This window comes from Delphinus delphis, chromosome 1 (assembly GCF_949987515.2).
Source record: "Delphinus delphis chromosome 1, mDelDel1.2, whole genome shotgun sequence".
NCBI lineage: Eukaryota > Metazoa > Chordata > Mammalia > Artiodactyla > Delphinidae > Delphinus > Delphinus delphis.
Genome location: NC_082683.1, coordinates 26,556,864 through 26,583,698, shown reverse-complemented (window position 1 = coordinate 26,583,698; position 26,835 = coordinate 26,556,864). Strand labels below are relative to the sequence as shown.

Here is a 26,835-nt window from a genome sequence, read left to right as displayed (position 1 = left end):
CTGGGGGCACAGAGCAGGGGGGAGAAGTTTAAAGAATGGGCCTGGGGAGTCGTCAGCACGGGCTCAGCTTCACCCGCACTCAGCTTTATGGCATTAGAGTCTCAAGGGACGCAGGGCACTTCAGAGCCAACAATTACCAGCTCCCGATTATATTGATGGATGTTTTGTCCCGGAGAAACAAAAAATAAAACTAAAATAAATAAAATAAAATAAATCTAACTAACCTACAACACAACACATTCCATTCCTGTCTCAATCCAATCTGAATTTAGGGCTGTTCATAGCTAGACACAATTTTAACCAATACCACATGGTATCAGGGGATCTGAGTTCTAGGCTTGCTTTGCCTGGAGCTGGCTGTCGGAAGGTGGGCAATTGTATTTCATTTAACAAGCGTGTCCCATGTGACACTACCACGGGACAGCACAGAAAGATGAACACAACGAGGCCAGTCTCTGCTCTCAAGAAGAGCACGTTCAAGAGAGGAACAGACATGAATCTACAACTTCTCTGCCACGTGAGAAGAGCTATAGTTGAGGCCTGATGAAGGGTTCTAGGACTGGAGATAAAGAAGCACTTCGTTTTGCTGGGCACACTTAAGGAGAGCCGAAAAAGGGCAGTGACTTCAGTGTGAGTCTCAGAAAGATGCCAGACAGACAATGGAAAGAAGCATTCCAGGTAGAGCTGAAGCAAGGGAGCTTGAAAGTGCTAAGTCTAAGGAACCACAAATCTGTGTGTGTGTCTGCAGCACAGGTCAGCAAACTATAGCCTGCAGGCCAGACCTAGCGCTCTGTCTGTTTTCATATGGTTCTTGAGCTAAAAGTGGGTTTTACATGTTTAAATAGTTGGAGGAAAAAAATCAGAAGAAGAAGAATATTTCATAGCACATAAAAATTACATGAAATTCAAATTTCAGTGTCCATAAGTAAAGATTTCTCGGAACTCAGTTACACTCATTCATAGACAGATTGTCTACAACTGCTTCAGTGCTACCAGAGTTGGATAGTTTGCAACTGAGACGATGGGCCACAGCCTAGTATATTTACTCACAGACCTTTTACAGAAAACATTTGCCGACCTAGAGCGAAGTCTGCAGTCCAAAGCAGTGAGGGGGCTTCCCTGGTGGCGCAGTGGTTGAGAGTCCGCCTGCCGATGCAGGGGACACGGGTTCGTGCCCCGGTCTGGGAGGATCCCACATGCCGCGGAGCGGCTGGGCCCGTGAGCCATGGCCGCTGAGCCTGCGCGTCCGGAGCCTGTGCTCCCACAACGGGAGAGGCCACAACAGTGAGAGGCCCACGTACAGCAAAAACAAACAAACAAACAACAACAAAAAACAAAGCAGTGAGGGGTAGCGGGTCATGAGGCCAGAAAGAGAGGTGGGGGGTCTCATCGTAAAAAGCTGCAGGAAAGCCGGGCTTGGTTCCGTGGTGATGAGAGGTGATCAGAAGTTTTAACAAGAGGGAAGGTGTGATCATGTTTTCATTCTAGAAAAATCTTTGCTGTAGAATGAAACTAGTGGGGAATGAGACGATGATGAGGATCCAGGGTTTAGGCAGAGGCAGGGGAGAGGGAGAGGGGGAGACAGACCAGAAGCGACCTTTCCATGGCAAACCACCCTGGACTCAGGACACGTCAGATTTGGGAGTGAGGGGGGATGGGGAAAGCAGAAGAATGCGTCAGGGGTGAATCTTAGGTTTCTAGCTTGAGTAAGTGAGTAAAAAAAAAAAAAAAAAAGTACTATTCACCAAGGTAGCCTCTGGCACAGGGAGGTGGGGGATGGATTTGGCTTGAGACACACTGATTCTGGGATATCAGGGGTTGAGAGGCTATCGAATAAGTACTTGGCTATTCTGTCCATCTGTAGCTCAGAGAAGAAAGGTCTAGTCTAGAGATAAAGGCAAAGTAGAGGCTGAGGCCGCCAGTCCCCTCTTAGGGCACGAGTCCTCCCCGTGTGTGTGATATGGGCCCAAGACAGTGGGCTTTTAAAGTGGGTTCCTTGGAGGCCAAGGGCTTCTCCCAGCAGCTGTTTTGCTAGGGGCTGAGCAGGCGGGATTTCCACCCCAGCTTCAACCAGAGAATTCTCTCTTTGACCTATTTGTAGCAGGCATTTACCTAAGCAGATTAAAAGAGGTTCCTGTACCTGGCAACCCCAGGACTTGAGGTTCTGTAAGGTTCCTTCCAGTTTGGGAAGGCCACTGAGGTTATATAATCAATCCCTCCGTCTCCAGGCGAGGAATATTTCCAGTCCTTCTCAGAGTGTTAATTGCTTTCTTGGTTGTTCTGTTTTTATTTTTTTAAGCCTAAAGGGATGACAGTGAGAAGAGCCTTTTTTTAAACACCCACAGTGGCCAATGATCACAAAGGGTGAGGGGCTTCCCCGGCAGGGAGGCTAGCACCCCTCACTATTGCTTTCCTCGTCTGTAGAGGGAATAATATTAACCCCACGGGGCTACTGGAAATTAAAGGAGCTCCTGGTAAAATATTGGACACGTGGCAGTCACTCAAGAAATGGAAACTTGAAGCTTCCTACCCCATCAGTCACCTTGACCCTCTGTTTGTTATATGGGAAACCCTTGTGCAGTGAGAGAGAGCTGCCTGCTCTGGCTCCTTCTCACACGTGTTCCCTTTGCTGCCACTCTGACCTCATGATCATCCTCTAGTGTCCGTCCCTCCCTTCAGCCAGATCCCAGCCTGGCCCCGCTGTCCCTTCTCACTGCCTCTCTTGTCAAGTCAACCCTGGTGACCAGGAGACTGGAAGATATTCTACTTTCTAGAAGTCCTGTGCTGAGTCTCAGTTGTCTGCCAAATAAACTTTTCCATTTGAGAACAATTTGCACTTACTGAGATGCTTGAGGCTTTTTACGGTAACAAGCTGATGCTTCTGTTTTTCACATGAACATGTTACGTTCTTACTTGCGACTGATCCACAGTCCTGGGCCAGAACAGAAATGCCTCAGGCATCCCATGGCTCAAGCTCTGACTCATCTGTCCTATTCTTGGCAGCCCTCTGAGCTGCCAGACCCTTACCAGCCTCATTTGGTCCTCTGGGGGCCTCAGCACAAGTCTCAGGAGCCCAGAGCCAGCTACCTACAGAGCCAAGCTCCTGAATTCAATCAAGAGGGAGCCTGGACTTCCCTGGCGGTCCAGTGGTTAAGACTTCGCCTTCCAATGCAGGGGGTGTGGGTTCGATCCCTGGTCGAGGAGCTAAGATCCCACATGCCTCACGGCCAGAAAACCAACACGTAAAACAGAAGCAATATTGTAACAAATTCAATAAAAACTTAAAAAAAAATGGTACACATCAAAAAAAAAAATCTTAAAAAAAAAAAAGAGTGGGCCTGAACTGCAAAGTGAGCGTGAACACATATGTGATGCCCCTCACCTCACCAGGCTTCCAGTGTAACCCCTTCCTTTTGCCAGAAATTAATTCAAAGCACATATTCTGTAACAGTGGGTCATTCATCCACTCAGTCATCAAACCCTTATTGGGAACCTTCTATGTGCCTGGCTCTGTGTCAGTCCCGGGATGCAGACCTAGGAGCTCATGAGGCAAATGGCTAGAAGCAGACCTGCTGTTCCTGTGTAATGAGGGCTTCAGCAGAGGTCTGGATGAAGCCTGGAGAGGGCACTGGCTACTCCCTGAGACGTAGACAGAGAGGCAGAGAAGAAGTAACCTCTGAGTGAGGCCTTCCAACAAGAGTAGCCGAGCAGAAAAGAGGAGAAAGGATGTTCCATGGAGAGAGGAAAGTGTTGCAAAGGCAACTGAAACCAATAACTGATGGCCATAGTGATTCCCTTAAACATCTTTCTTCCAGTCGTCTCCTCCAGCTGACCTCTGGGAAGTTGTTCGTGAAGACCGCTGCACAGCCCATTATTAATAGCAAAGCATGTCTCTATTCTTTCTCAAATTCTTTTCCCATTTAGGTTATTCCAGAGTGTTGAGCAGAGTTCCCTGTGCTATACAGTAGGGTTAGGGTTAGGGTTATAACGGAATCAGTGTGCAGTATACCTGAAACTAACACAACATTGTTAATCAACTATATTCCACTATAAAATAAATTTTTTAAAAAATAGCTCCTAGGAATTAGAACATGAGCCACCCCCTACACCGCCCCCCATCTACCATGCCAGGGTCCTCCTCTCCTTTAGCAATTCCAGCGGCACAGCGAGTTATGCTGTGGTTAACCAAAAAACTGCACCAGCATCTCCCAGCAGAGCACTACTTACCATCTGAGTTGGGCTGACGATTCCTTTTGCCACCATATTTTAAAAATTGCCCAGCATGGTGCATAACCAGCTTCAGAGGAAGTTTGCAAAAATTTCTCAACTATCCGTTATCCTTCAACACCTGCATTCTTAGCAACGGTCATTGCCAGAGTTTTGAGTGTTCTTTTAATGATTTCTGTACCAATTTTTTGCTCTTCATTTAGCTGGATCAGTGAATCCAAGCCTGGAACACACTGAAGCAAAGCATCCAGGTGACTCTTTTGTCAACAGCAGCTCTTGTGACATTCAGAGCATCTGGGACTATTTTTTTTTCATCGTCTTCCACGTCACCTGTCCTAGCAATCTTCAGCAGAGTTACTCCATCTGAAGTTTTGCCAGATGTTCATTTAGTTTTTCTTTTTCATGGTCACTAACAGTAACATTCTAACTGCTCAGTGATTTCTTAACTATGTTTCTCAATTTCAATATTGTCACCTTTTCCTTGCAAGAATGTGGCATCACCTTTGGTCACAATAACCTCTCCAGTTTTTCCTAGGTCATGAAGCAAAACCCCTTAAAGATTGAGGGTCCAACTCACTTTTCCAAATACCACACCATCAGTAGCATCAACCTTGTTGGGTTCATTCTGTGACACCAAAACCTGGAGCTCGGGCTCTTATAACCCAAAAGCCAATTTTCATCCTACTCCAATTGAGTATACCAAGGGCATTTTCAACAATTATAACCAAAGACTTTCACTGGGCATTGGCAATTTCAAGAGTGGATACCAGAAACCATCAGTATCCTGGAATCCCCGTTTCTGCACTTTTGATGTATTATTCAAGCAGAGAGATATGTAATCTTAGTCACCTTTTGTGCCTTCAGTTCCTGATTCATCATACAGTGTTTTCCTGTCCTCTATTGTAAGCACACCATTTGCATCTTTGTGGTTACATCAGAAATGATGTCGCTGATTTCTGTCTCCATTTTTAGACATTGTGGCGAACTGAGCAGTCTCTTCGGGGTTTAGCACAGGTTTGGGCTGCTTCCTTAGTTCAGCAGTTATAGCGTCAACACGCAGCCTCGCACCATTCCTGGTTTCCGCCGGATTAGCACCTTTGCTAATCTTCTTGAAGCCTTCCATGGCAATCAAGAGTGCCAGTGCAGTAGCAGTGGTGGTGCCACTCCAGCCTCTTCATTTGTGTTGGCAGCATCCCGATCTAGTCTGGTGTGATAGTTTTATATTTATCCTTTAAGTCAGTTGACCTGGCAACAGATACCTCATCTTTTGTTACTCTGAGGCATCTTCAGCTCTGTTCTGTAATCACTGTTCTTCCCACTGTTCTTCTCCGTAGTAAGAGCTTCCCCATCTGCTAGAAGGTCTACAGCTTGAAGCATTGGGTCTTAGGCATCTGCACCGAATTTTATATCTTTGGCATGAATCTCAGTGAGATGAGGATCCAGTGCGCCAGAACCTGGCTTTGTCCAGCAAAAGGCAGTGAGTAATAAAAGCCTTTCTGCAGGGCTGGTGACCAAGGCAGCGAGGCAGGTCCTCAATGACAAGGGAAGGGCAGAGTGCAGGATGCAAACCCAAGTTTGCGAAGTGGCAATCAGATTGCCGTTTTTAAAAGATGACTGTCTGCAACATTTTTTAAGATGGGCCAGAGACAGTGAATCGGTGAACCAAAACCAAGCAAAAAACAGGATGAGTTTAGGGCAGGAACGGCTTAGAACACTGAAAGAAGGATACACACTGGAGAAATTTTCTGAGGCTGAATGAACTGGATTTGGTGTGGATGTGGATGTGGGAGGACATGAAGGGATGGTCCAGCCAGCAGGACAGCCAGGTGATGGGGAAAGGCGAGTGATCAGGCTGAGAGCAGGGGCTCACTGTTGTGGAGGGAAGTCTGAATCCACTGGGATGAGAAGAAGCCATAGGTTCCATGCACTTCTTGGTCCCCAGAGCCATGGAGGCAGGTTAGGCCTCCCTCTCCTGTCTCCTCCACTAACAGGTCCTTGTCTCCCACTAGCTCGGCCCAATAACTGGTGCTGCAGACCAGAGAGGCATTTGTATCGCCAGATTCTTCCAGCTAAATGTGTACCGTGTGTTCCGCTAACCTTTACAACAGTGGGGAAATGTCTTGTAATTAACCAGAATATAAAGGATGAACGGAGCAGCCTGGCAGTCTCTGTTAGTCATTATCATTCGGAGGAGATGAGTGTACCTACTTAGATTTCCGTCAACCAGATAAAGCCAGCACTTTTCTCTTGGGAGTCCTGACTTTGTTCACATACAGTACAAACACATGTATAAGTGTGAATTATATTTGTAGGTAAAGGTTTGTAGCCATACATACACAGGGACGTAAATGTGTTCTTGTGGGTGCACTGGTTGTAGACACGGATGTGCACGCGTGCATGGATGTGTGGCGTGCATATGTGCACCGGGGGTGTGCATTCAAGTGTAGCCGGGACCGAGGAGCCAGCCCCAGGCTCCACTTTTTCTCCACGGCGCCAGTAGTTACAGAATCCTTTTTAGAGACCAGCGCTTCAGTGTAATACCATAGGTGCTACGCTAGTGGGCGCTCCGTGAATGAATGTTCAAACAAGAACAAATACACCTCAGAAATTCTCCAGGTCCTTGCTGTTTTGCCCTTGCTTTCTGCTTAGTTCTGTTAGCAGTGCGCTGTGGAGACCTAGAGAGAGAAGTGCCCTTGTCCTCTGACCCTTCACACCAGGTCTGCCCTGGTCTGTCCAGCTAGTTCTTCTACGAGCTTATTTCAAGGCTGATTTCCCATGGTGCTCCATCTTCCATGGTCACCCACCACACACTTGGTCAGACGAAGACAAATTAGCTGTCTGTAATTCAGCGTGCGAGCGCTTCCCTGGGATTGCCAAGCTACTGCGACGCCGGTATGTGGAGGTGGTTTCTGGACACTAAGATCCCTGGCGATGTGGATATTGCCAGGTGGGTACCCCCCTAGCCAGGTCGCTTTCTGACCCATTCATCAGTTCTGGGGATGGCATAGGCCACCTGGGCCTGGACATATGTTTTTTGAGAGGTTGTGTTATTGGTGTGAGGAACCCCTGCCCACAGAGCTGTGGCCCCCGCGTTTCCCAAGCTAATGTGGGGACCCACCAACAGCGTGGGTGACACAGCCTCTCAGACCTGGCTCAGAGGGGTAAACGGTCCCAAAGTTTGCATCTAAGTTAAGGAGCCCCCTCTAGCTTTTCAGGTTCCTTCTTAACCAGTTCTTCTCATCACCTTAACAAACTCCATCCTGTGGTGAGTAGCAGGGTGCAAAAGAGGAAGAACGGAATTAGCTCCTGCTGGGAGGCAGCATGACGTCATCCAGTGACTATTAAGCACTGATGAGTCAGGTTAGACAGTCCTTCGTGGAGAGGACCGAGTAGACAGGATTGGAAGGATTGCCTCTGGGGCCTGGAGATGGGGGAGGGGCAGGAGCCTCTTTCTCAGTGCAACCTTGAGAAGAGAGGAAGAGGGCTTCCCCTTAACCACCCCCTCATACCCACCTGCATCTCCCGGTCCCCCTTCAGCAGCTACAACGAAAACCCAAGCAGTGTTTGCCCCTGGGAATGGCATCCACGGGGCACTGACCTCCTTCCTCACCCCCTCCCCCAGTGGACACGAGAACCTGAACAAGGGGCTTGGGAAGACTCTGACTCACCTCCTTCTCCGGATGAGCCATCTCCTGAGCCATCTTCCCAGACCTGCCCTCAGAAGGGCTGCACTGGGTCCTAGAGGCCCGTCTCCTGATCCCTGCCCATTGGTGGGGCACCCGGGAGAAGAGCTGGAATTGTTCTCACGGTGCTGGGACCATTCCTGTTCTCTTAGGGATGTTGAATCAGAGGCGCTTTTTCCCCCCGCCTCACCGTTATTAGCTAGGCTTGAATAATGCATGTTTCCCTATGAATACCCTCTGTTTGATAATGGGCCCACGTTAGTGTTCATTGGAAATTTTCCTGCTGGATACACATGGAGAGTAACGCACGTTTATAAAAGGGATTTGGATGCACGAGGGAAGTGGTGACTCCGTGGAAGTAACTGAATTTTGTCAGGCATTCAGCTTCGACAGCAGCTTGCTGGGGGACCAACCTTCGGGGAGCTTTTTTTTTTTTTTTTTTTTTTGCGGTACGCGGGCCTCTCACTGTTGTGGCCTCTCCCGTTGCAGAGCACAGGCTCTGGATGCGCAGGCTCAGCGGCCATGGCTCACGGGCCCAGCCGCTCCGCGGCATGTGGGATCTTCCCAGATTGGGACACGAACCCGCGTCCCCTGCATCGGCAGGCGGATTCTCAACCACTGTGCCACCAGGGAAGCCCTGGGGAGCTTTTTGATATAGGCAGAGCAGGGATGGACAGGGGGTGGGGGAATACTCGGACTTGGTTCCCTTTGCACATCTGATCACTGTGGGCTTTAGTTCTGGGGTTGACATGTTATCTCAAGTGCAGAGTGAATATCTGAGTCTCCAGGGGCTGAGCTGGGGAGGGGACAGATGCTGAAGAAGGTTGACCATGCCCTTGGGATAACTTTGGGGACAGGTCACAAGAGAAGGTGCTGAGGTCCCACCAAGAGCACAGCTGCCTCCTGGCTGTGTGACCTACAATAAGTCACTTAAACCATCGTAAACCCCAATTTTCTTATCGATCAAGTAGGTATAATAACTACCGGTCAAGGCTGTTGAACATATATAAGGACCAAATGAAATGAGTATTGAGGACTCGCTATGAACCAGGCACTATTCTAGGCATTGAGGACAGAGCAATGAACAAAACAGACAAAAATTTCTATCTTCGTGGAGCTTACGTTGCAACGTAGGATGACAAAAATCACTAAGAAAATTATATGCATACGAGAGAGTTAGGGATAAAGTGGGTAGGGGTTAGGGAGAGCTGGGGTTGGAGGTATAGTTTTAAGTGGAGTGGTCAGAGAAGGCCTGCCGTAGGAAGTGGTGTTCTCACAAAGGCTTCAAGGAGAAAAGGGAGCAAGTAATGAAGATATCTGGGAAAGAGCCTTCTAGGGAACTGGCAGGCTGAAGTGGGCCTGCCTGGTGTATTGTTGGAATATGAGGGGGGCCCATGTGGCTGGAGAAGAGTGACTGAGGTGAAGATGGAGTCAGAGAGATCACAGAGAGGGCCAGTTGGTCTGGGCAGGCCCTTTTAAAGACTTTGGCTTTTACTATAGGAGAGTTGGGTTGCCCCTGAAGAGTTTTGAGGAGAGATGAAATTTGGTCTGACTTGTGTTTTAACAAGATCCTTCTGGATCTCTTGTTGAGAACAGATTAGATGGGGGCAAGTGTGGAAGATGGAAGGCCATGGCAACAAAGGGAGAAGTCTTGGAGATTTGGACCAGAGATACAGATGTAGAAACTGCATTGGGGATAAACTTGGGAGGGTTTACTGATAGATCGTGTGTGGGTGTGAGAGAAAGAAAGGGGTCAGTGATGCTGATTTAAGTAAAGAACGTGTAAGGCCCTCAGCCCGGGGCTTGGCACGTAGGAAGAGCTGGTCACAGTTGTTACCGCTGCTGGTTCCAGTAAGAGTGGGGCTGAGCCACCCGGCAGGGGGTTCTGGGGTTGGACAGATAAACCAAGCCGTATAACCAGAGACAGGATGAAGCCCTTGGCAACCAGCAGAATGCTTTGGAGCATAGGGGTACTCAGACCCAAAGGAGGTTGATGGATTCAGAGGAATAGCCTTTGGAATCGTGGCGTTCTGGCTCTGGGGCCCTTTGTATGGTATTTGGCCAAGTCCTGATGAGCTATGGACTGGACTTAGTGTTGGGATCAAAACCCAGTTCAATCCATCAGACCATCCCCCAGTGACCTCCCGGACTCGACTGCCCCTGCTCACAGGAGGTCAGCTGGTGTGGGCTGGGCTCGGCTAGGATGGTGGGCTCTGCTCCTCGTGTTCTCATCTTCCCAGGACCAGCCATGTCTTCTCCCAAAGATGGCAGAGATTCAAGTGGGCAAGCCTAATCTGGCAGGCACTTTTCAAGGCTTTGGACATGTCAAGGTCTCCATAGTGACCAAACCCAAAGCCAAGGGGTGAGGAAATATACTCCACCTCTTTAACCGGAAGGACTACAGTCACATTTCATTGCAACAGCTGTGGTTACAGCGAGGGTGACAACTTGGGGCCCTAATGCAATGCAACACACCTGGCCAGGGCTGGTCCAGAAATTGGCCAGGACTGGATCGGGAGGAGAGCAGAGCTGCAGAGGGTGGGCTGCGGGGCCTCGCATGTGGACACTCACTACCAGTTTGCAGGGAGATCACCCCAGAGAGCCAGCCTTGATAGCAGCTCTTTCTCCGTGTTTGAGACCCTGTTGCACTTGAGCGCTACCCTTAGTATATCCCTGCCCAGAGGGGCTTCTGGCTTTGACTCACCATGGAATGTCCCAAGCTAAGAGAGGGATCATTCTAGAGGGACCCATCCCCAGTCCCATATGACAACTAAGCCTGATTTTCCTTTCACCTCTTCTCTAGTCAAGAAGCAAATTGAGTTGAAGTCTCGAGGCGTGAAGCTGATGCCCAGCAAAGATAACAGCCAGAAGACGTCTGTGTGTAAGTGTCCGCCCCGCCAGGCCTCTCGCTCGAGGCCAGAACCGCTGGCGCTGTGACCACGGGGAAGCCAGATGATGCTGTGCTGATGTCCCTTCAGCCCGGCTTCCCTCCGCCCGGGTCTGCGCACGCACACACTAACCTGGTGCCCAGTGAGCAGCCCCGGGGCCTGCCCTCTGTCTTCTCGTGTTCCTCCTCCCATTCCCCTCCTGCCTCTTCTTTCTCCCTCACTTCCCATTCTAACTGCAGTCCAGGGAGTCATTACTGCTACATTTCTTTCTTTATTTTTCCTTTTGAATCACTTCCACCTGCTAAGACAATCCTTTTTCTGGCTCGTCTAGGAGTCAGTAAACTCCAGCTGGGATTTTGGAGGCTTCAAGTCCCTGATTCCAACTCCCAAGGCAAGATTGGGGGAAGGGGAGAGAGGGGAATGCCTAGAACCTTCCACCAGGGTCCATGGAGCTGGCTGGGCAAAACGTGGACTAGAAGCGGGGGGTGGTCCTTCTTCTTGAGCTGATGGCGGAGTGCCGGGGGCTCCCTGCTTGGACATGGGGCAGATTCTGTCCATGGAAACATGTTCCTGCCATTGATGTTTGAAAGATCAAAAGGAGAATGTCCAATGCTGGGCAGTTGTCTGGAATGTCACTCCAGAAGCACCTGATCAGAGCCTGTGCTAAGGGGCTTTTGAGCTAGAGCATAGGAAGGATTTCCCAAAGGTTCTGGGCCACTCCAGGAGGCCGGACTTGAAAGCAGAGCAGATTTTTCCAAGAAACACTCCGTTTTCATTCTGGAGGTGGCGGCAGGGAGCCTCCCTTGGTCCCCCAAACACCTGGCCTTCTGGTCTACCTTCTGCCTCCCTTTGCCCTCTGCTTCTCACGCCCTTCTCTGTCTCCTTCCACTCGTCCTCCCTCTTTCCACTTTCCTCTCCTTCCTCCTCCCTCACCCTATCTGCTTCCCCCTCTTTTTCTCTCTGTCTCTGCTCCCTGCTGACCCTCTCCTTTCCTCTTTCACCTCCATGTGCTCCCTTCTGCTGAGGTGCTGGAAGTAATTGCTGGAGAGAGGCCATGGGTGGGTCCACAGCTCCGTGCCTGGGTGGCAGGGAGCAGCGCGGGGAGAGGCAGTTTGGTCCCAAGGCCGTGACGAAACTGAGCCTGGCTGTGGGTTTTCTCTGGCCTTTCAAGTCCTCCAATTGGAGACAGGTACCACTCCTTGCCTCTGGGGACCATTGTCTGGTCACCCTGCCACAAGTGGCCTGGATGGCAGAGGGCAGCCAGAAGGCCCTGCTTCTGTGCTTGACTAGGGAGCCAAAGGAAGGAGCAGAGGGTTAGGTCAGGAGTCTGCAGGGAAGGCTCAAGACATGGCCCGGGCCCTCCCAGGCTCTTTCTTTCTGCAGCCGCAGGAAACCAGAGGCGCCGAGGCAGGCACGATTCAACTTCAGAGCTTGCCCTGGGGCCACAGGCAAACGTTAAGGAAACTGCTCTGACTTGGGAGAGCACGTTTCTTTCCCAGCTGTGTCCTTAGGTAACTGTGTTACCCCAGGCCCTAACACCTCGGTTTCCCCATCTGTAGAATGGGGATGCAAAACCTTATCCTCCCTTTCTCCTTTGGATCTGAGATGGGCCTTCTTGACCTAGGACTTCAGGAGGTCCTTGAACTCGCTAGAAAATCACATGTGATGTTGTGGGTGCATTTTGGGGTGGAAGGGAAGGGTCTATGGTTTTCATTAGTTCTCAGAGGTACCAAAAACTCCCTCAGAAAGATGAAGAAACCCTATTTTAATAAAAAAAATTCAAAACCTCTTTGAAAAAATATACATTTCTCTACAACAAGGTACTGGTCTCCTTTCTGAGATTCCTTCAGGGAGGAATGGGTATGACTCAAGCTGCCTCGGGGGCAGGTCACCGAATGTCTGCAGGGGTCTGGCCCGTTGGGTTCTGCCCAGATTCCCTGTGGACAGATGTCCTGAACTTCAGGGGAGCAGTGGGCCACACTTACATCTCCTGGATCCTACTTGCTGCCTTTACCAGTCTGTGGGCACCATCGGCCCCCGGCCATTGGCTCTGACCACCCATGTGTCTGTGGCGCCCTTCGCTTTGGGTAGAAGGCATTGTCTTTCTGAGTGTGTGGCGGCTTCTTCCTCACCATGGGGACCGGGGCAAGGATCACCTTCCAGTCTCTTCCCTCTGCATCCAAGAGCAAATTCATGCTACGAGCACAAGCGGCTGGTCTTGAACAGGCAGGGGAGGCTGGAACTCGGGAAAGAAAGGGGAAAAGCCTTTTGCCTCCGTAACTCCAACAGTAAACGGTTCACTGGGATTTGAGTTTGCTTGTTTCCGGGGAGCCTTGAAGGCTCATTCGGGGATGCCGTCACCTGTTCGGTCCTCCCAGGAAGAGAGGGCACTGGTGGGGTATGAGCTGCTCACCGCTGGGCTTGCAACTTCCTGGATGGCGCCTGGGCCTCATTTCGAGCTGGCTGATTAAAGGGGACGCAGCAAGGTTTGCCATACATGTCAGGGGCTGCGGTTCGGTGGGTGGGCTTCGCCACGGCCTCAGCTCTCCCGTCCAGCCACATCCTCATTGGTCAGCCTTCCTCTGTGCTACGCTGAGCAGTGTCAGCTCTGAACGAGAGGGCGAGAGAAGGAGGCAAGAATCCGCTGTGCATTCTTAACATGCTGCAAGGTGGTGTGTGGTTCCCATGTGGTGGTCAGCAGGGCCTTTGGATGGGGGTGGTCGGTGCACAGGGTTGAGTAGGCAGGGCCTAAAGAAGGTGGGCGCTTAGCTCAGAAACCCTCAGTAGGGGTGGATCACGGTGAGGCTGGCTTGCCAACAGATGGACCCGCAGATACAGCTCAGGGGTCCTCTCTCCCTCCTGCCCCTGGGGATCCTGGAAGCCCCAGTTTTCTCTTTCCTCCCCGCTGCTCGCAAAACACCGAGGCCCCAGGAGGCAGGGGCTTGCTCTGCTTTTGGAGATGGTGCTTCTGTCTTATTAGCCGAGCCTGAAGGGTCCTGGACTGGGGGAATGTTGACGTAGCTTAGTTGAGGATGTGAAAGTTTCAGAAATAGAGGTTTGGCAAGGAAGGGGATGGGAGTAGGGGACGAGCGTCCAGTGGGAGCGACTGGCTTGAACCTGGCACTGTGGAATGTTGGAGAAAAGGAGGCTGCCCAAGAGGCCTTGTACTCGTCACCACACAACCAAGAGGGTAACCGGTCTCTGGCTTGAGTGCTCAGTCTGTCCAAATGCCCAGGTTCCCTTGGCCAGCCACACCCGGGGCTCCCTGGAGATTTGGACAGGTTTCTAACAGTAGGAATGAGCTTCAAACTCAGGTCTGAAATGAGACTAACTGAGTCAAAAATGGGATTCCCCACTGCTGCACTTCCATCAACTCACTGCATCCTCACAGGTCCCTGGGCCGGGAAGTCCCCTGCCCCCTCTTCCCATGCCCTGCTCTTCCACAAGCCCTGATGACTCTTTCTTTGCCACGTCCATTCCCGTCACTTCATGTCTGTCCCCACTACCAGGCTCTTGTTGTCCTCTACCTGAATGAACACAAAACTTTCTAACCCATTTCACAGTAACTGGCCTCCCTCTGAGCAATCCAGATCTTACAGTGCCCTTCCCCACTCAGGACTCTTCCCATCATCTTTAGGATCAGACTTGAGACCCTTCAAAGTCTGACCTCTGACACTTCACCTTCACTCCTCCATGTCACTCATACCCTCCCTCCTGTTCTGGCACACCGAACAACTTACAGTTCGGTTTCCGTGTCTCCACCTTGCTCCCTGGGCCCATCTGTCTGCCTGAAATGCCATTTCTCTGTTATCATGTATCTAAATCCCACTATCTCAGTAGATCCATGTCAAATGCTGCCTCCTCCAGGCAGCCTTCCATGCTTCTCTCAGCAATATGAGATGGGTCCTCTCTCTGAACCTCCCTGTAGCTGTATCTTTCATCACCTCCCCGTTGTGGTTCTGTAGTTTCTTTCCATAGTTCATGTAACTCCTTGAGGACAGTGGAGTGGTCATATCTTATACCTGACATTGGCATTTCCCACTGTATCCAAATAGAGTCTTGTATACAGTAGGTGTTCAATTAATGCCTGTTGTGTATCATGTGCAGGAATGAGTGGGTGAGTGAGTGAGTGATGGAGCACGTTGCTCATATTGTGGGACTTTGACTGGGTGAGAGGGAAATGGGCCAACTCAGGGAACGTTGCTCCAGACTCCCCGTCATCCCTCGTCTAGAGGTGGGACTGTGGGGTTGGTGAGGGCTTGAGTGGAACTCTGGCTCCTGGTCGTTGCCAAGGCCAGGACTCCAGAGGTGTAAGGGAGTTCTAGCCTCACAGCATCTCAAGAACAATGAACTGCAGGGGCCGAAGGGTTTCCACCTTCTCCACTGGAGACGGGAGAAAACTGACTTTGTGTGTATCCGCCGCCCTTTGACCAAGCTTCTCCTTTAACCTAGAGGACTGTGCACGTGGCTTTTAAAAACAGGACTCTGGTGTTGGCGAACGTGAGGGCATCACAGCACCTGCCAGAACTACCGCAGGTGCTACCTCGGTGCCCTCGGCCAGTGGCATGGGCGGGGGATGCTCTGGTTACCGCTTACTCTGCATTGAGAACTGTCCGGTGGGAAGAGGTTTCTCAGCAGAAATATCCGTGTTTGAGCTCAAGTCCCTGCTTTGAACTTCAGACTGCAGCTTTCTCTTACATTCTTTACCGTTTCTGACCACACATCCACCTTTTATTTAACTTTCTTTGAGTCATGTCTCCATTGGGGGCTGAGGTTGGGGGGCTCATCCCATCTAGAGCCGCCATCAGCAGATTGGAAGGGTGGGGAGGTCACCGGGGGCTGTGGACTGTCCCCCTCTGGCCGCTGGTGCGGGATAAGGGAACGAACGGGATGGCTGTTGGTTTGGGGTGCCTCTGAGCCCACACGCTCTTGATGAATTTCACTTGGACTTTGCTCCCAAAGGAATTTGTCAAAAGCAGCTCCCCCTCTGCACACTTGGGAAACCCGAGCCCAGTAGATCCCAGCAACCCCACAGGCCCCAGCAGAGCAGGGCCTCTTTCTGTCTCTGCGTCCACCTCCCACCCTGCGACACTGCCCCGACTGGTTTCTTCCTGTGATTATCCATCTCTGTCTGTGCTGTTTTTTGCCTTGTAGTAACTCAGGTTGGTGTGTCCCAAGGGCATAATATGTGTCCAGACCCTGGCATACCTGAAAGGGGCAAGAGACTAGGCTCAGACTTCAGGTAAGACCTGTTCGGGAATGTTCTATTACAAGAAGGGTGCGATGGCCTGGTTGGGGGGAAGACAGGGACTGGCCTTCCCGGAGGTAGAGTGGAGAGGACCGTGTGGGCACAGAATCGCTTCCTGGAGAAGAGCTTTGGCCTTTGACATTCTCTCTTGGTCCAGTCCTGGGACTAGTACCCACACCTTAAGGGGGAAGGGAGGGCTGTAGACTGCCAGTGTCACCCAGCAGACCTGTACCCAGGGTACAAAGGGCTCCCATCATCAGGAATGACGTGCCAGCAGGCAGCTCACACCTCCGATAGCCTAGGACACCCTAGGGCCCCGAGACAGTGCATTTTGTAAAGTTTCTAGCTTTTCTAATCGAGGCATCTTCTCATAATCCTCCACTTTCATGAAAGTTTATGGGTATCATCCACCCACTCTTAGCTGTCCCAATTGTCCTAATACTTATCTCAGAAGATTGCTGTTTCGCACACAAAGTCACCTTTTAACTCAATCCTAAAACCATTAAACGGTCCAAAAAAGAAGATGAAGAGCAGGTGTTCCTTCCAATGGAGGTTTTAAGTGATAAACGGTGGAGCGGAGATTAAGGGCCAGAGGAGAAATAAAGTTCGGCATGGTGCTTCCTTGTGGACCTAGGAAGGACTCAGGGGGGGCCTGGCAGGCCCAGGGGTGGAGCTCACAGATACGCCTTGTCTCCCAGGTTAGGATCCAGCGTCCAGTTCACCTGCAACGAGGGCTATGACCTGCAAGGGTCCAAGCGGATCACCTGTATGAAAGTCAGCGACATGTTTGCAGCCTGGAGTGACCACAGGCCGGTCTGCCGAGGTGAGGGTGCCCCTGGAAAGGGAGGCTGGCCAGCAAGCTGGGCTGGGCATGGAGGACGGAGCCCAGCTTCTGATGCCTGAGTCCACGCTCTCATCCAGACTGGCTCACCTCATTCTCGCTACTCCCCACACCTCAGATTCTGCATCCATTTACTAATGAACCCAACACGTTTATTTAGCACCTCCTCTGTATCCAGGCCTATCCAGGAGCAGGAGATAGCAGAGATAACAGGTAACAGAGATGGGGAAGAGAGGCACGGTCCCTGCCCTGCCTGCACCTGACAGTCTAGTCAGGGAGTCACACATGAGCAGGTTTCTGGCCCACCGCACCAAGATATTACAGCTGCACCTAGATGGGAAGGGTGGGAAGGGAAGTCACTTTGTATCATGTCACCTTGAATCCTTCCATTATAGCACACAGACATCCCAAACCCTCCATCTCAATGCCCTTGTGTCTTTCCACATACTCAGCAATAAACAGACCTGTCACTTCTGAAAGAATGCTCTGAGCTATGCAGGAGTAACAGGGACCATGACCTCAAAAGGCCTCTCTGTGGGATTCCTCTAACCTCACACCTGGACGTCTTATTCTCGGGGGCCCTGCCATCCCAGGTTTCACAAGAACCAAGGCTGGGCTGGCCAAGTCCCCATCCCCCAAATAATCTTAAAATATGAGACCTGCGTGTATTTTTTCTTTGGGACAGGACAGCAGCTGCTTCTATGGTAGAGAAGCCCCTGGCCTCATCTCGCAGGGCACCACTAGACAGCTTTTCATGTCCTATACTGCATTCATCTCTCTTTTTCCATTGTTTGCACACATGACCGGGACTCAAGAGTTCTTGGTACAAAAGTAAGGAATCACTCTAGAGTTTGTAAACAAAGACAGCAGTTGCCCTTTTGAGTGACCCTTTGGAAGAGAAAGTGTGCTGCCCACTAAAGTTACGTCCAGATCCTTCCAGTTTAAGAAGGAGATTCTTTGTCTCTCTCCAGGCACATGCATCGAGATGAAATTCATGCAGAGTAAGATGCGTCCAGGGTGAATAACTGAGATCACTGCTGCACTGAGGAAGGGGCAAGTGGGAGCTGAGACCCACTCCCTTTTTTTACTGTGTTGATAAGCGCTCTGGAAGAGGGTCATGAAAATCTCTCTCAAATAAGCCTTAGATTAATTCATTCTCACTCAACTTTGAGGTGGCCACGATCCACAATTAATAATGTGCTTTGCATCCCCACTGATTTTAGTTATATTATTTCAAAGATTCCACTTAACTAATATTTGTCTAAAAAATCAAACAAAAGGGCTTCCCTGGTGGTGCAGTGGTTGAGAGTCCGCCTGCCGATGCAGGGGACACGGGTTCGTGCCCCGGTCCGGGAAGATCCCACATGCCGCGGAGCGGCTGGGCCCGTGAGCCATGGCCGCTGAGCCTGCGCATCCGGAGCCTGTGCTCCGCAACGGGAGAGGCCACAACAGTGAGAGGCCCGCGTACCACAAAAAAAAAAAAAAAAAAAAAAATCAAATGAAAGAAGAATTCTTGGGTATTACTCTCAGCTTTGCCACCAGCTGGCCATGGGTAATTTGGCAAAGCCCCTATCTTCCCTGGGCTTATTTTCTTACTGGTAGATGTAGGTCATGGCTCCTACCCTACCCATCTTGTGTTAATGTGCGGGTCAAATGGAGTTGTAGATATGGAAACACTTTATGAATTGGGACGTGCTGGACAAGAGAGCAAACATCCTTGTGCCAGAATATAAGCTCTACAGGGCAAGGACGTCTGTTTCGTTCACTGCCTTGAATAGGGCCAGGCACACAGTAGGTGCTCAATGGCGTGTGTTGAACGGAAGATTTAATAAGTGAATAATTGAATAGCGCAACACTCCATTTCTGGGGAACCAAGGCACCAGCTGAGTAGACAGGCACAGAATTATCAAGTCTGAGGAGCAAGGCTCCCTTTGCCTGTCTGTCATTTCAAAATTCCTTTTGAGGAGCCAGAACAAGGATGCCTTCAGGAGGTGGTGGGATCTGATCTCTCCGCAAGACCTTTTCATTGGAGGCAGCTTGTTCTCTTAGTAATGGTGGTTGTTTACATGAATAAGCCCAGGGTGGGGAAGGGCTGGTGTTTCAGAAGAAAGTGCACAGTCAAGTGATGTGCTCGTCTTTTTCTCCAGACATGTTGTGTGCCCCAGCCAAGTCCCTCCAATGACTTTGACCCACTGGACTCTGCATTCTCTGCCACACTATTGACTAAGCATCGAGTCAATCCATTTTCATCCCATCCTCTGCCCCTGGGAAGTGGAGGGGAAATCACGGAAAACATAGGCAGACAGAATTGAGTACAAATCCAAGCATTACCACTTTTTAGCCGGGTGTCTTTTCACCTCTGTGAATCTCTTTTCTTTTGGTAAAAGGCAGTGATTATAGAGCATTGCTTTATGACATTACTGCGAGAACTAGAGGAGACAGTGGACATGAAAGGCCTCACTTAGAAGTGACCCCAGCGTATCTGTGAGGCTCGTGTGCAGCGTGTTTAGGTTAAACTAAACAACTAAGGCCTGTCAGGATATAGCTTCCCCGCGCCTCAGAGCGCACCCTCAGCCTCTAGTGGCCCCAGATCTTTTAGAAGCCCGTTTCCTCACTGTCCTGTCCAGTCCTGTTGCAATCACACACCTTGGGAGGCCCACAGACTTTGATCTAGAGACCGACTCTACCTCCTGCTGGCTTGCTGGCCCTGGGCGGCTTCCTTCCTCTTTTTCAGCCACAGGGCCCTCATTTGTGAACTGGGAAAACAAAACCTCCAGTGCCTAGTGACTGCCAAATTGAAACAAGCCATTTTATAGAAAGTGGCCAGCACTAGCTGTGGTTGAGAGGGGGCTCTAGGGCAGGTTCACCTTCCTGCCACTCTCTCCCTCTTTTTCCTTCTCCCAAGGTCATTGTGAGGGAGGAAGAGAAAAGCAAAGGTTGCTGGGTTTGGGCTTGGATGATCTGTCCTGCACTTCCCTGAAGGCCAAGGGCTGAGTTAGATATTAAATTCAAGGGGGGGGGGGGGTTCTTTAATTTTGGCAGTTTTGAAAGTTTTCCTTTTAAAATCTCTTATTTTTAATTAGTCAGAATTACTATTCTAATTTTGATTTCTTAACAGAGAGTTTAAATGAAACCCACTTTAAAAATAGAAAGGGACACAACTCTTTGAATTCCACGATAGCTCCCCTAATAAGCAGGTTACCAAAAGATCACAGTCTGAGAAGGATTCACCGCCACACACAGTGGTATTATTTTTCCTCTAATGCCTTTAAAATATGATTTGATTTTAAACATTCATTTTCCACACAATTAATTCTACCAAAACATGGGACCCGGCAAATGATAGGTTTTCAACAAATGTTTGAGGACAACCTGAGTGAATCAGTGATTGAAATGAATGAACAATTGGGGGACGTGCCCTCATTTGGGAATTTGAAATTAGATATTCACAGGCCTTTTCTTTCTTCCCTTCCCACCAGAAGAAACAAGCTTCTCATTTAACTACTAGAAAATTTTGATTTTGGAATTGAGGACAACATGAAACATTGTTATCCTGATAAACTAATTCTATTCAGGCCCAGATACAGGCAGTATAATATAGGGCTTGTCAAACTTAGTTCACATAGGGAGCCCAATATTTTTAAAAAAAGCGTTTGCAGAGGCCCCATAAATGAAATAGATGCCGTGGAGCTTCTCTCAATGAAGTAGGGGCGGGGCATTTGGAGTTGCCCCCTTCTCACCACTTCCAGCAGCCGCGAAGCCACCTCCAGGGAAGCCCTGAGGTTCTGGGGAACACGGTTTGTAAACCACTGATGGAGTGAAGAGGACCAAATTGACAACCAGGAGATCTGGTTTCCTGTGACCACAAATTGGTGTTGACAGAAGATAGGGATGGAGTACCAGCCCCAGACGAAATACAGTTACTGAGTCACAGAGTAGGTCATCAACAGAAAGTCGTACATTATTTTTCTTCCTAGAATAAGAGCTTTTGTGGTAAATAGAACACCAGACTCAGGACCCAGAGACCTAAGTTCAACTTCCAGCCTTGCTAGTAACATACCATATGGCACAGGGCAAGTTACTGAAATGCTCTGAATCTTCTCGCTCATTCTCCTAAGGTGGGAGTGAAATGTGGGAAATATTGCACAAAAAAGTTTAATTTAATGCCGTGAAAATTACAGGTGGCTGTCTCCCGTCTTGGGGCAGCTCCCTGGGCCTCCCCCTTAAACACTAATGTTGTTCAGAGTTCTGTCTTCATCTCCCTCCCCTCCTCTTTTCTCCACCCCCTCACCCCTGCCCCCATCCCTCCCCCATGCTACCCCCGCCTTCCTCTCCTCTCCTCTGTGGTTATTCTCCCCTGGGTGATGTACTGACTTCACTAGAATACATGCCCCATTGCTCCCTGAGCCCCTTACCTACACGTATGTACTAATGATAAAACTGCCATTTATTAAGCTATTTATACTTGTATAAAGCAGTACAGTAACATTTTTTATAATTTCTTTACAAGGAAAGAGACAACATCCATGTTTTATGTTTAGCTAAAGCTTGGAGTGGTCCGCCAACTTGCCCAAAGGCCCAAAGCTAATCTTTTGAACTGGGATTCCACCGCAGTCCAAAGGCTCTGTCCTAATTCTACTTGAAAATTGCACCTGGACACCAATTTGGAGTAAATACACTAGATGGAACCTCATAGAACAGCCTCTCCTCCCCCTTGCCCCCACTTTTTGGTAACATTTATTTTGATCTAATTGTGAACTCACAGAAAATTGGCAGGAACTGTGCAAAGTATTGTATGTTCTTTGCCCACATTTAAACAACTACTTTTAGGGAGTTAATGGATAAGCTGGATCAGTCGCAGAGGTAGGAGAAGAGCCAGAGGCATCACGGAAGCCAGTGAATGTGAGTTTCACAGAGAGAGAAGGGTCAGCAGGGTCAGACACTTTAGAGAGGTCGAGTACAACAAAGAGTGGAGAGCAGCCCCTGGGGTTAAGTGGCTCAACTAAGGGGTGGATGTTTGAAATTGCCCCTGTAAGGAACTGTCAAGGAAATGGAGCAAAGACAAGAGAGAGGACTGACTTGGGCCAAAGCTTCCATTACAATGGCAAAGCACAAGTCTGTGGTGATGCCATGGTTCTCCTGGCAGCCCCCAGGCACCCAGGATTAGGAATAGAGATGGTTAATCAAAGGCAGATAGGAGAGTGTCACAGGAGCTGCTGGTGAGGGTCTTGAGGTCCAGACTAGGTAGTGAGAGAAGAAGGGTCAGGAGGGGATGGAGAGATGGCGAGGAATGAGGGAGCCAGGGGTCTGGAGAGACCTAGGGTTTAGGACAGCAGGTGGTGCATGGAGACCAAAGTCACTCTGCTGGATGCGTAGGCAGTGGGGAAAGGAACGGGGTGATGGAGTTTAAGATCTCACAGATGGACTCTCCTGGGTCCCAGAACAACGGGCCCTGGGTGTGGCCACGGACATGGTTGACCTTGGGCAGGGGCGCCTGATCTCAGGAGGAGGCGCTGACCTCTGAAAGGCGAAGGAGCCATCCCTCTGTTGGAAGCGAAAGGAAGAAGATGGGCACATAAGCAGACGGGATTGCAGACTTGGGGGGGGTGAGAGAGAGGGCACGCCTGCCAAATGTCCTCTGTTCCACCCACAAAGACTGAAGCAAGGTCATCACCTGAGAGTAAGGGGAGGCAAGGGGAAAGGTGAGAGGTCCGAGGGACGTGCAGGAGGCGTGAAAGGGTCTTTGAGCAGAGTGTGAGAGTGAGCTTAATAGGGCTAAATGGCAGAGTTGCTGGACAATATCCAGGACTTTCTGAGGGGGGTGATCATGAATTTATAATGACACCAATCTTCCTACTCATGTGATTTTTCTCCAGCAAAGCTCTACTGCATGGGGGCAGGGCTAGAGAATGTAGGTGGAGAAGTTCATCCACAGTTGATGTCTTTCGGGCAATCATTTAAAGGAAAAAGGAGCGAGGGACTTAGGTGAATTTGCAAGAAAATGATCATAATGGTGGACCATGGGGTCTAAGTTGGGTAAGGATGGACGAGAAGACAGGGAGCTGATGGTGGAGAGAAAGTTGGTGTCAGTGGAGTGAGATACAGATGAAGGTCAGAGAAGACTTCCTCCGGGGGGTTAGCAACTGTTTGTGGAACAAAACACTGGCGGGGAGGAGAAAGCTCTCCACTGCAGAGTGCTGCGGACCCAGGAGGGGGAGATGGGCTTCTCTCACGGCAGGAGTTGGAGGAGGCAGTTCTGAAAGATGTTGCAGCTACAAGTCAGAGTTTGTTTGCCTTAGAATTGGTGGTCAGGAGGTGGTTCTAGAGAGAGAACTGTGGAAAAGAAAGGATGAGGAGGGAGGTCAGTAGTAGGAGAAGTGAGGGAAGCCAGCATGGAGCAGGGTGGGAATAAGGTGTGGGGAGAAGATAGAAGACCAGAGGCACTTCACCTGGAGCAGTTCCCTTTTTGGTACCAAGTTGTTTTGATGCCAGAACTGGCTGTGGGTCTAAATGATATCTCCCTAAAGCCCCCTGGAATACTGCCCCTGTTATATGGTGTAGTGATGTTCAGAGGAAGAATGGGACTTTGCAGCAGAGCTTGGGCATGGAAGGTCCTGGAAAAGTCTCCTGAAAGCTATCCAGCAAGGCATTTGATGGGAAAAGGCAGATAGAGAAACATAAATATGTGTTTATTCATTTATTCAGTCACTGTCTGAGCATCAGCCATCTCGCCAGCCCTTGTGGGTCACGGCGATGAGCTATCCATCTGTTGGTGGGATCCCAGCTGCCGGCTGCTCAGGGAGAAGTCTGTCTGTCTGCAGACCCCCTGACCTTACCCAGACAGCAGAGGGAAAAAGGGAGCTGATGCTCCATTCTGAACCTATTTTTAGGTGCTCCATGCTAACTAGCTGCAGATTGTAATATTTTAATTAAACCCCTCTAAGCCCTTAAAGTGCTAAATGCCTTTTTGACCTGTTCTCTCTAATTTATCTTCAGCACATTTCAACAAACTGCAAATACCATCTAATTTTTGGAAACAAGTACAGGATAAATTAAGTCTGAAGCTGAGGGCTTTTGGCAGCAAAACCTGTCTCCCGAACAGGTGTAAAGGTCGTGCTGGTAGACATTTCTCAGGATCCCCCGCAGCCCTAGCAGGCGGAATCCACAGGTCCTCTTTGCAAAGGTGGGCTGGGATCAGGGTTTCGGTTTTGACGACCTTATTCTAATTTGTTTAGTGATGTGGTCAGTCTCCAGTGTGGTCATGGGAAAAAAAAATCCTATAAAGAAACTTCAGGAAAGGTAGAATAAAGATCCCTGGCCTTGAGAAATCTTGGGGATAGTGAGATGGAATGAACATAATATCAGAGTCTGACAGTCCCAGCCCCCACTTTGTTAAATATTGACGATGTCCCGGATCCTGGTGAGCCTTCTATCCAAAATCTCATAAAATTTCATCCTCGCCGTGCCTCAGTGGGGCAATATCACGAGTCCCATTTTACAGATGAAGTAGAATCAGAGAGGTTTTCTAACTTACCAGACTTAAACACACAACAAGTGGACTTCAAACCCAGAATGCCAAGCTGGTAAACCCCACAGCCTGCTCTCTCCTCCCCATGCGGTGCCGCCTTCAGGCCCAGTTGTATCAAGTGGAATCAGTGATTGTCAGTGTTTCTCAGCACAGAATTACAGGAGCAATCAGATGTGCGGGAGGGGAGTGCGGGAGAGGGTTCCCCTAGGGCTTTGGTCAAACTTGATTCAACATTTGAGGTCAGGATGAGAAGATCCTTCAGGTGCAGGACTTGGGAGAGCCAGCAATTCTGACCCCGGGTCTCTTGCGCGTAACCCCTGACAACACTCGCTCCACTCAGTTGTAACTGTTTTTCACATCTGTTCCCTCCACTTGCTGGTGGCCCTTCAGAGAAGAGGGATTGTGTCTTAGACACTTTTCTCTCCCCACACTCTGCCTGGCCTGTTAATAGGCTCTCAGTATATGTGGGAATGAATGAGCACAGGAATGAGTGTGTGAAATGAGAAGAGATTAATTATGTCCAGAGCTGGAGAGCCTGCTTCCCCAGGCCCTCCTAGGAAGGGTTTCCTGGGAAAGGTTTATCACAGCCCTGTCCACACGCGGAGACGAGTTCTAGGATATTTTGTCCCATCAGAGGAAACCAGGTTTGACACCACTTTCATTTTATATACTTAGGCTCACTATTTCTTTACCGTTAGGCACTTTGCCTACAATTAAGATAAATTGCCATGTGGGCAGCAACAGAACAGACTCGTAGAACCTTTATTAAAATAGCTGAGCGCTAACATTGAAGAATGAAGTGGTTGGAACTAAAGAACACGTTTTTAAAGAAGGCAAACACCTAGATACAATGTAGTACCTTAACTGGTATCAATCACTACTTAATCTAATTAGTTTAGAAGCTATTTTAAAGAGCTTAATTAGATTAAGTTGTGATTGATAACACTTTATATCTACTTGAGGAGAGCACTTCTAATTTACCTTGAATCTTTATGCTTCTAGTCAAAAGCCTATTTCAGGCACGTGCTAAGTGTGGGGAAGTACTTTATTGTCCCTGAAATCACTCTAGGTGCCTGGCACCGGGCTGAGCCAGAGGCCCCGGCAGAGTCCTTGGGCTCAGACATTCTGATACCTAGTGGGGTGGCCTTGACAAGGACACCCTGAGATTCTACTTCAGGAGGCCTGAGAGCAAATGGGGGAATGCAGAAAAGTCAGCAGAGCAGGAGGAGAGCAGTTTAGCAGGCCCGTAGGGGCATGGGGTCCACCTAGCTTGAGGTCAAGGTGTGTAGTAGCCCACACCCTCTTGGTAGAGATGTGCTGCTCGGTAACAGTGGAGTCAGGGTAGGGGGCTTGCTTAGCCTGACGGTGGAAGTTCATCGTTGCCTAGAGAGCAGCGGGTCAAGGCATGTGGGGCCTACTCCTCCCCCAGTGTTTGGGGAACTGTGACTTCCTTTGAGCCCGCTAAGAACCATGGGGGAAGGAAACAGGAAGTAGGAAGTTATATCTGGGGTGGGATGTACAAACTTCAGTGTCTTCTGGGCTGGGAGTGGGAGGTGGGGATGGGAACTCATCCTAACCTAAACTAAAATGCTTGTCTTCCATCTCCTCCCTGCAGCCCGTATGTGTGATGCCCACCTTCGAGGCCCCTCAGGCATCATCACCTCCCCTAATTTCCCCATTCAGTATGACAACAACGCACACTGTGTGTGGATCATCACAGCACTCAACCCCGCCAAGGTAAGGCTCTTGGGGAGGATGGGGAGCGTCCTATGGGCAGGACTGGATTGAGGACAGTTGTTCTACCAGGGATTTCAAACCCAGAACTTGGTTGTGGTAGATTCTCTGCAGACAATTATTAAAAATTCTTTTTACTATATACCAAGTAGATAAAAAGCATACTTGTAAAATATAAGATATAAAGAACATCAATACAACAAACACCTGTGTAGCCATCTCCCCACTCAAGAAAAAAAACACACACACACACACACACACAGATATCTTAGTGACGTGTGTCCCTCACTAACCTCATTCCGTTCCCTATCCCTCGGGTCACCATTACCTCGATTGTGTGCTTTATTTTTCCTCTGCTCTTCTTTATAGTTAGCACATAAGTATGTATCCATAAAAATATTTAGTTTGCCAGCATTTGAACTTCATATAAATATAATCATGTTGTATATAGTGTTAATCAAGTTCACTCAAAATTATGTCCTTAAGATTTATCTGTGTTGTCATGTATCATTTTGCACTGCTATAGACATCTTTTCACATCTTTATTTCCAAGTTAGTGCTTTTTTTCCTGTGAAGTGCCCTTTGTTCTCTAATAAATTTTATAAGTATCTTGCCAAGATCCACAAAATGACCTGTTGCAATCTTTATTTTAATTATACCAAAACTACAGGTAAATTGGAGAACTG

At 49.4% G+C, this 26,835-nt stretch overlaps 1 protein-coding gene and 2 pseudogenes across 1 annotated transcript in view; 1 reads left to right on the top strand and 2 right to left on the bottom strand.

Moving 5' to 3' along the window:
- The window catches only part of CSMD2 (CUB and Sushi multiple domains 2), a 667,671-nt gene that overhangs the window by 325,022 nt on the left and 315,814 nt on the right, over positions 1–26,835 (top strand). The window contains 4 exon segments of the mRNA XM_060018797.1: positions 10,714–10,791; positions 15,953–16,040; positions 16,745–16,869; positions 26,031–26,152. Of these exon segments, the coding sequence (XP_059874780.1) occupies positions 10,714–10,791; positions 15,953–16,040; positions 16,745–16,869; positions 26,031–26,152 (413 nt within the window).
- On the bottom strand, positions 4,171–5,004 carry LOC138414065 (60 kDa heat shock protein, mitochondrial pseudogene; annotated as a pseudogene).
- LOC138414064 (60 kDa heat shock protein, mitochondrial pseudogene) lies at positions 5,162–7,928 on the bottom strand (annotated as a pseudogene).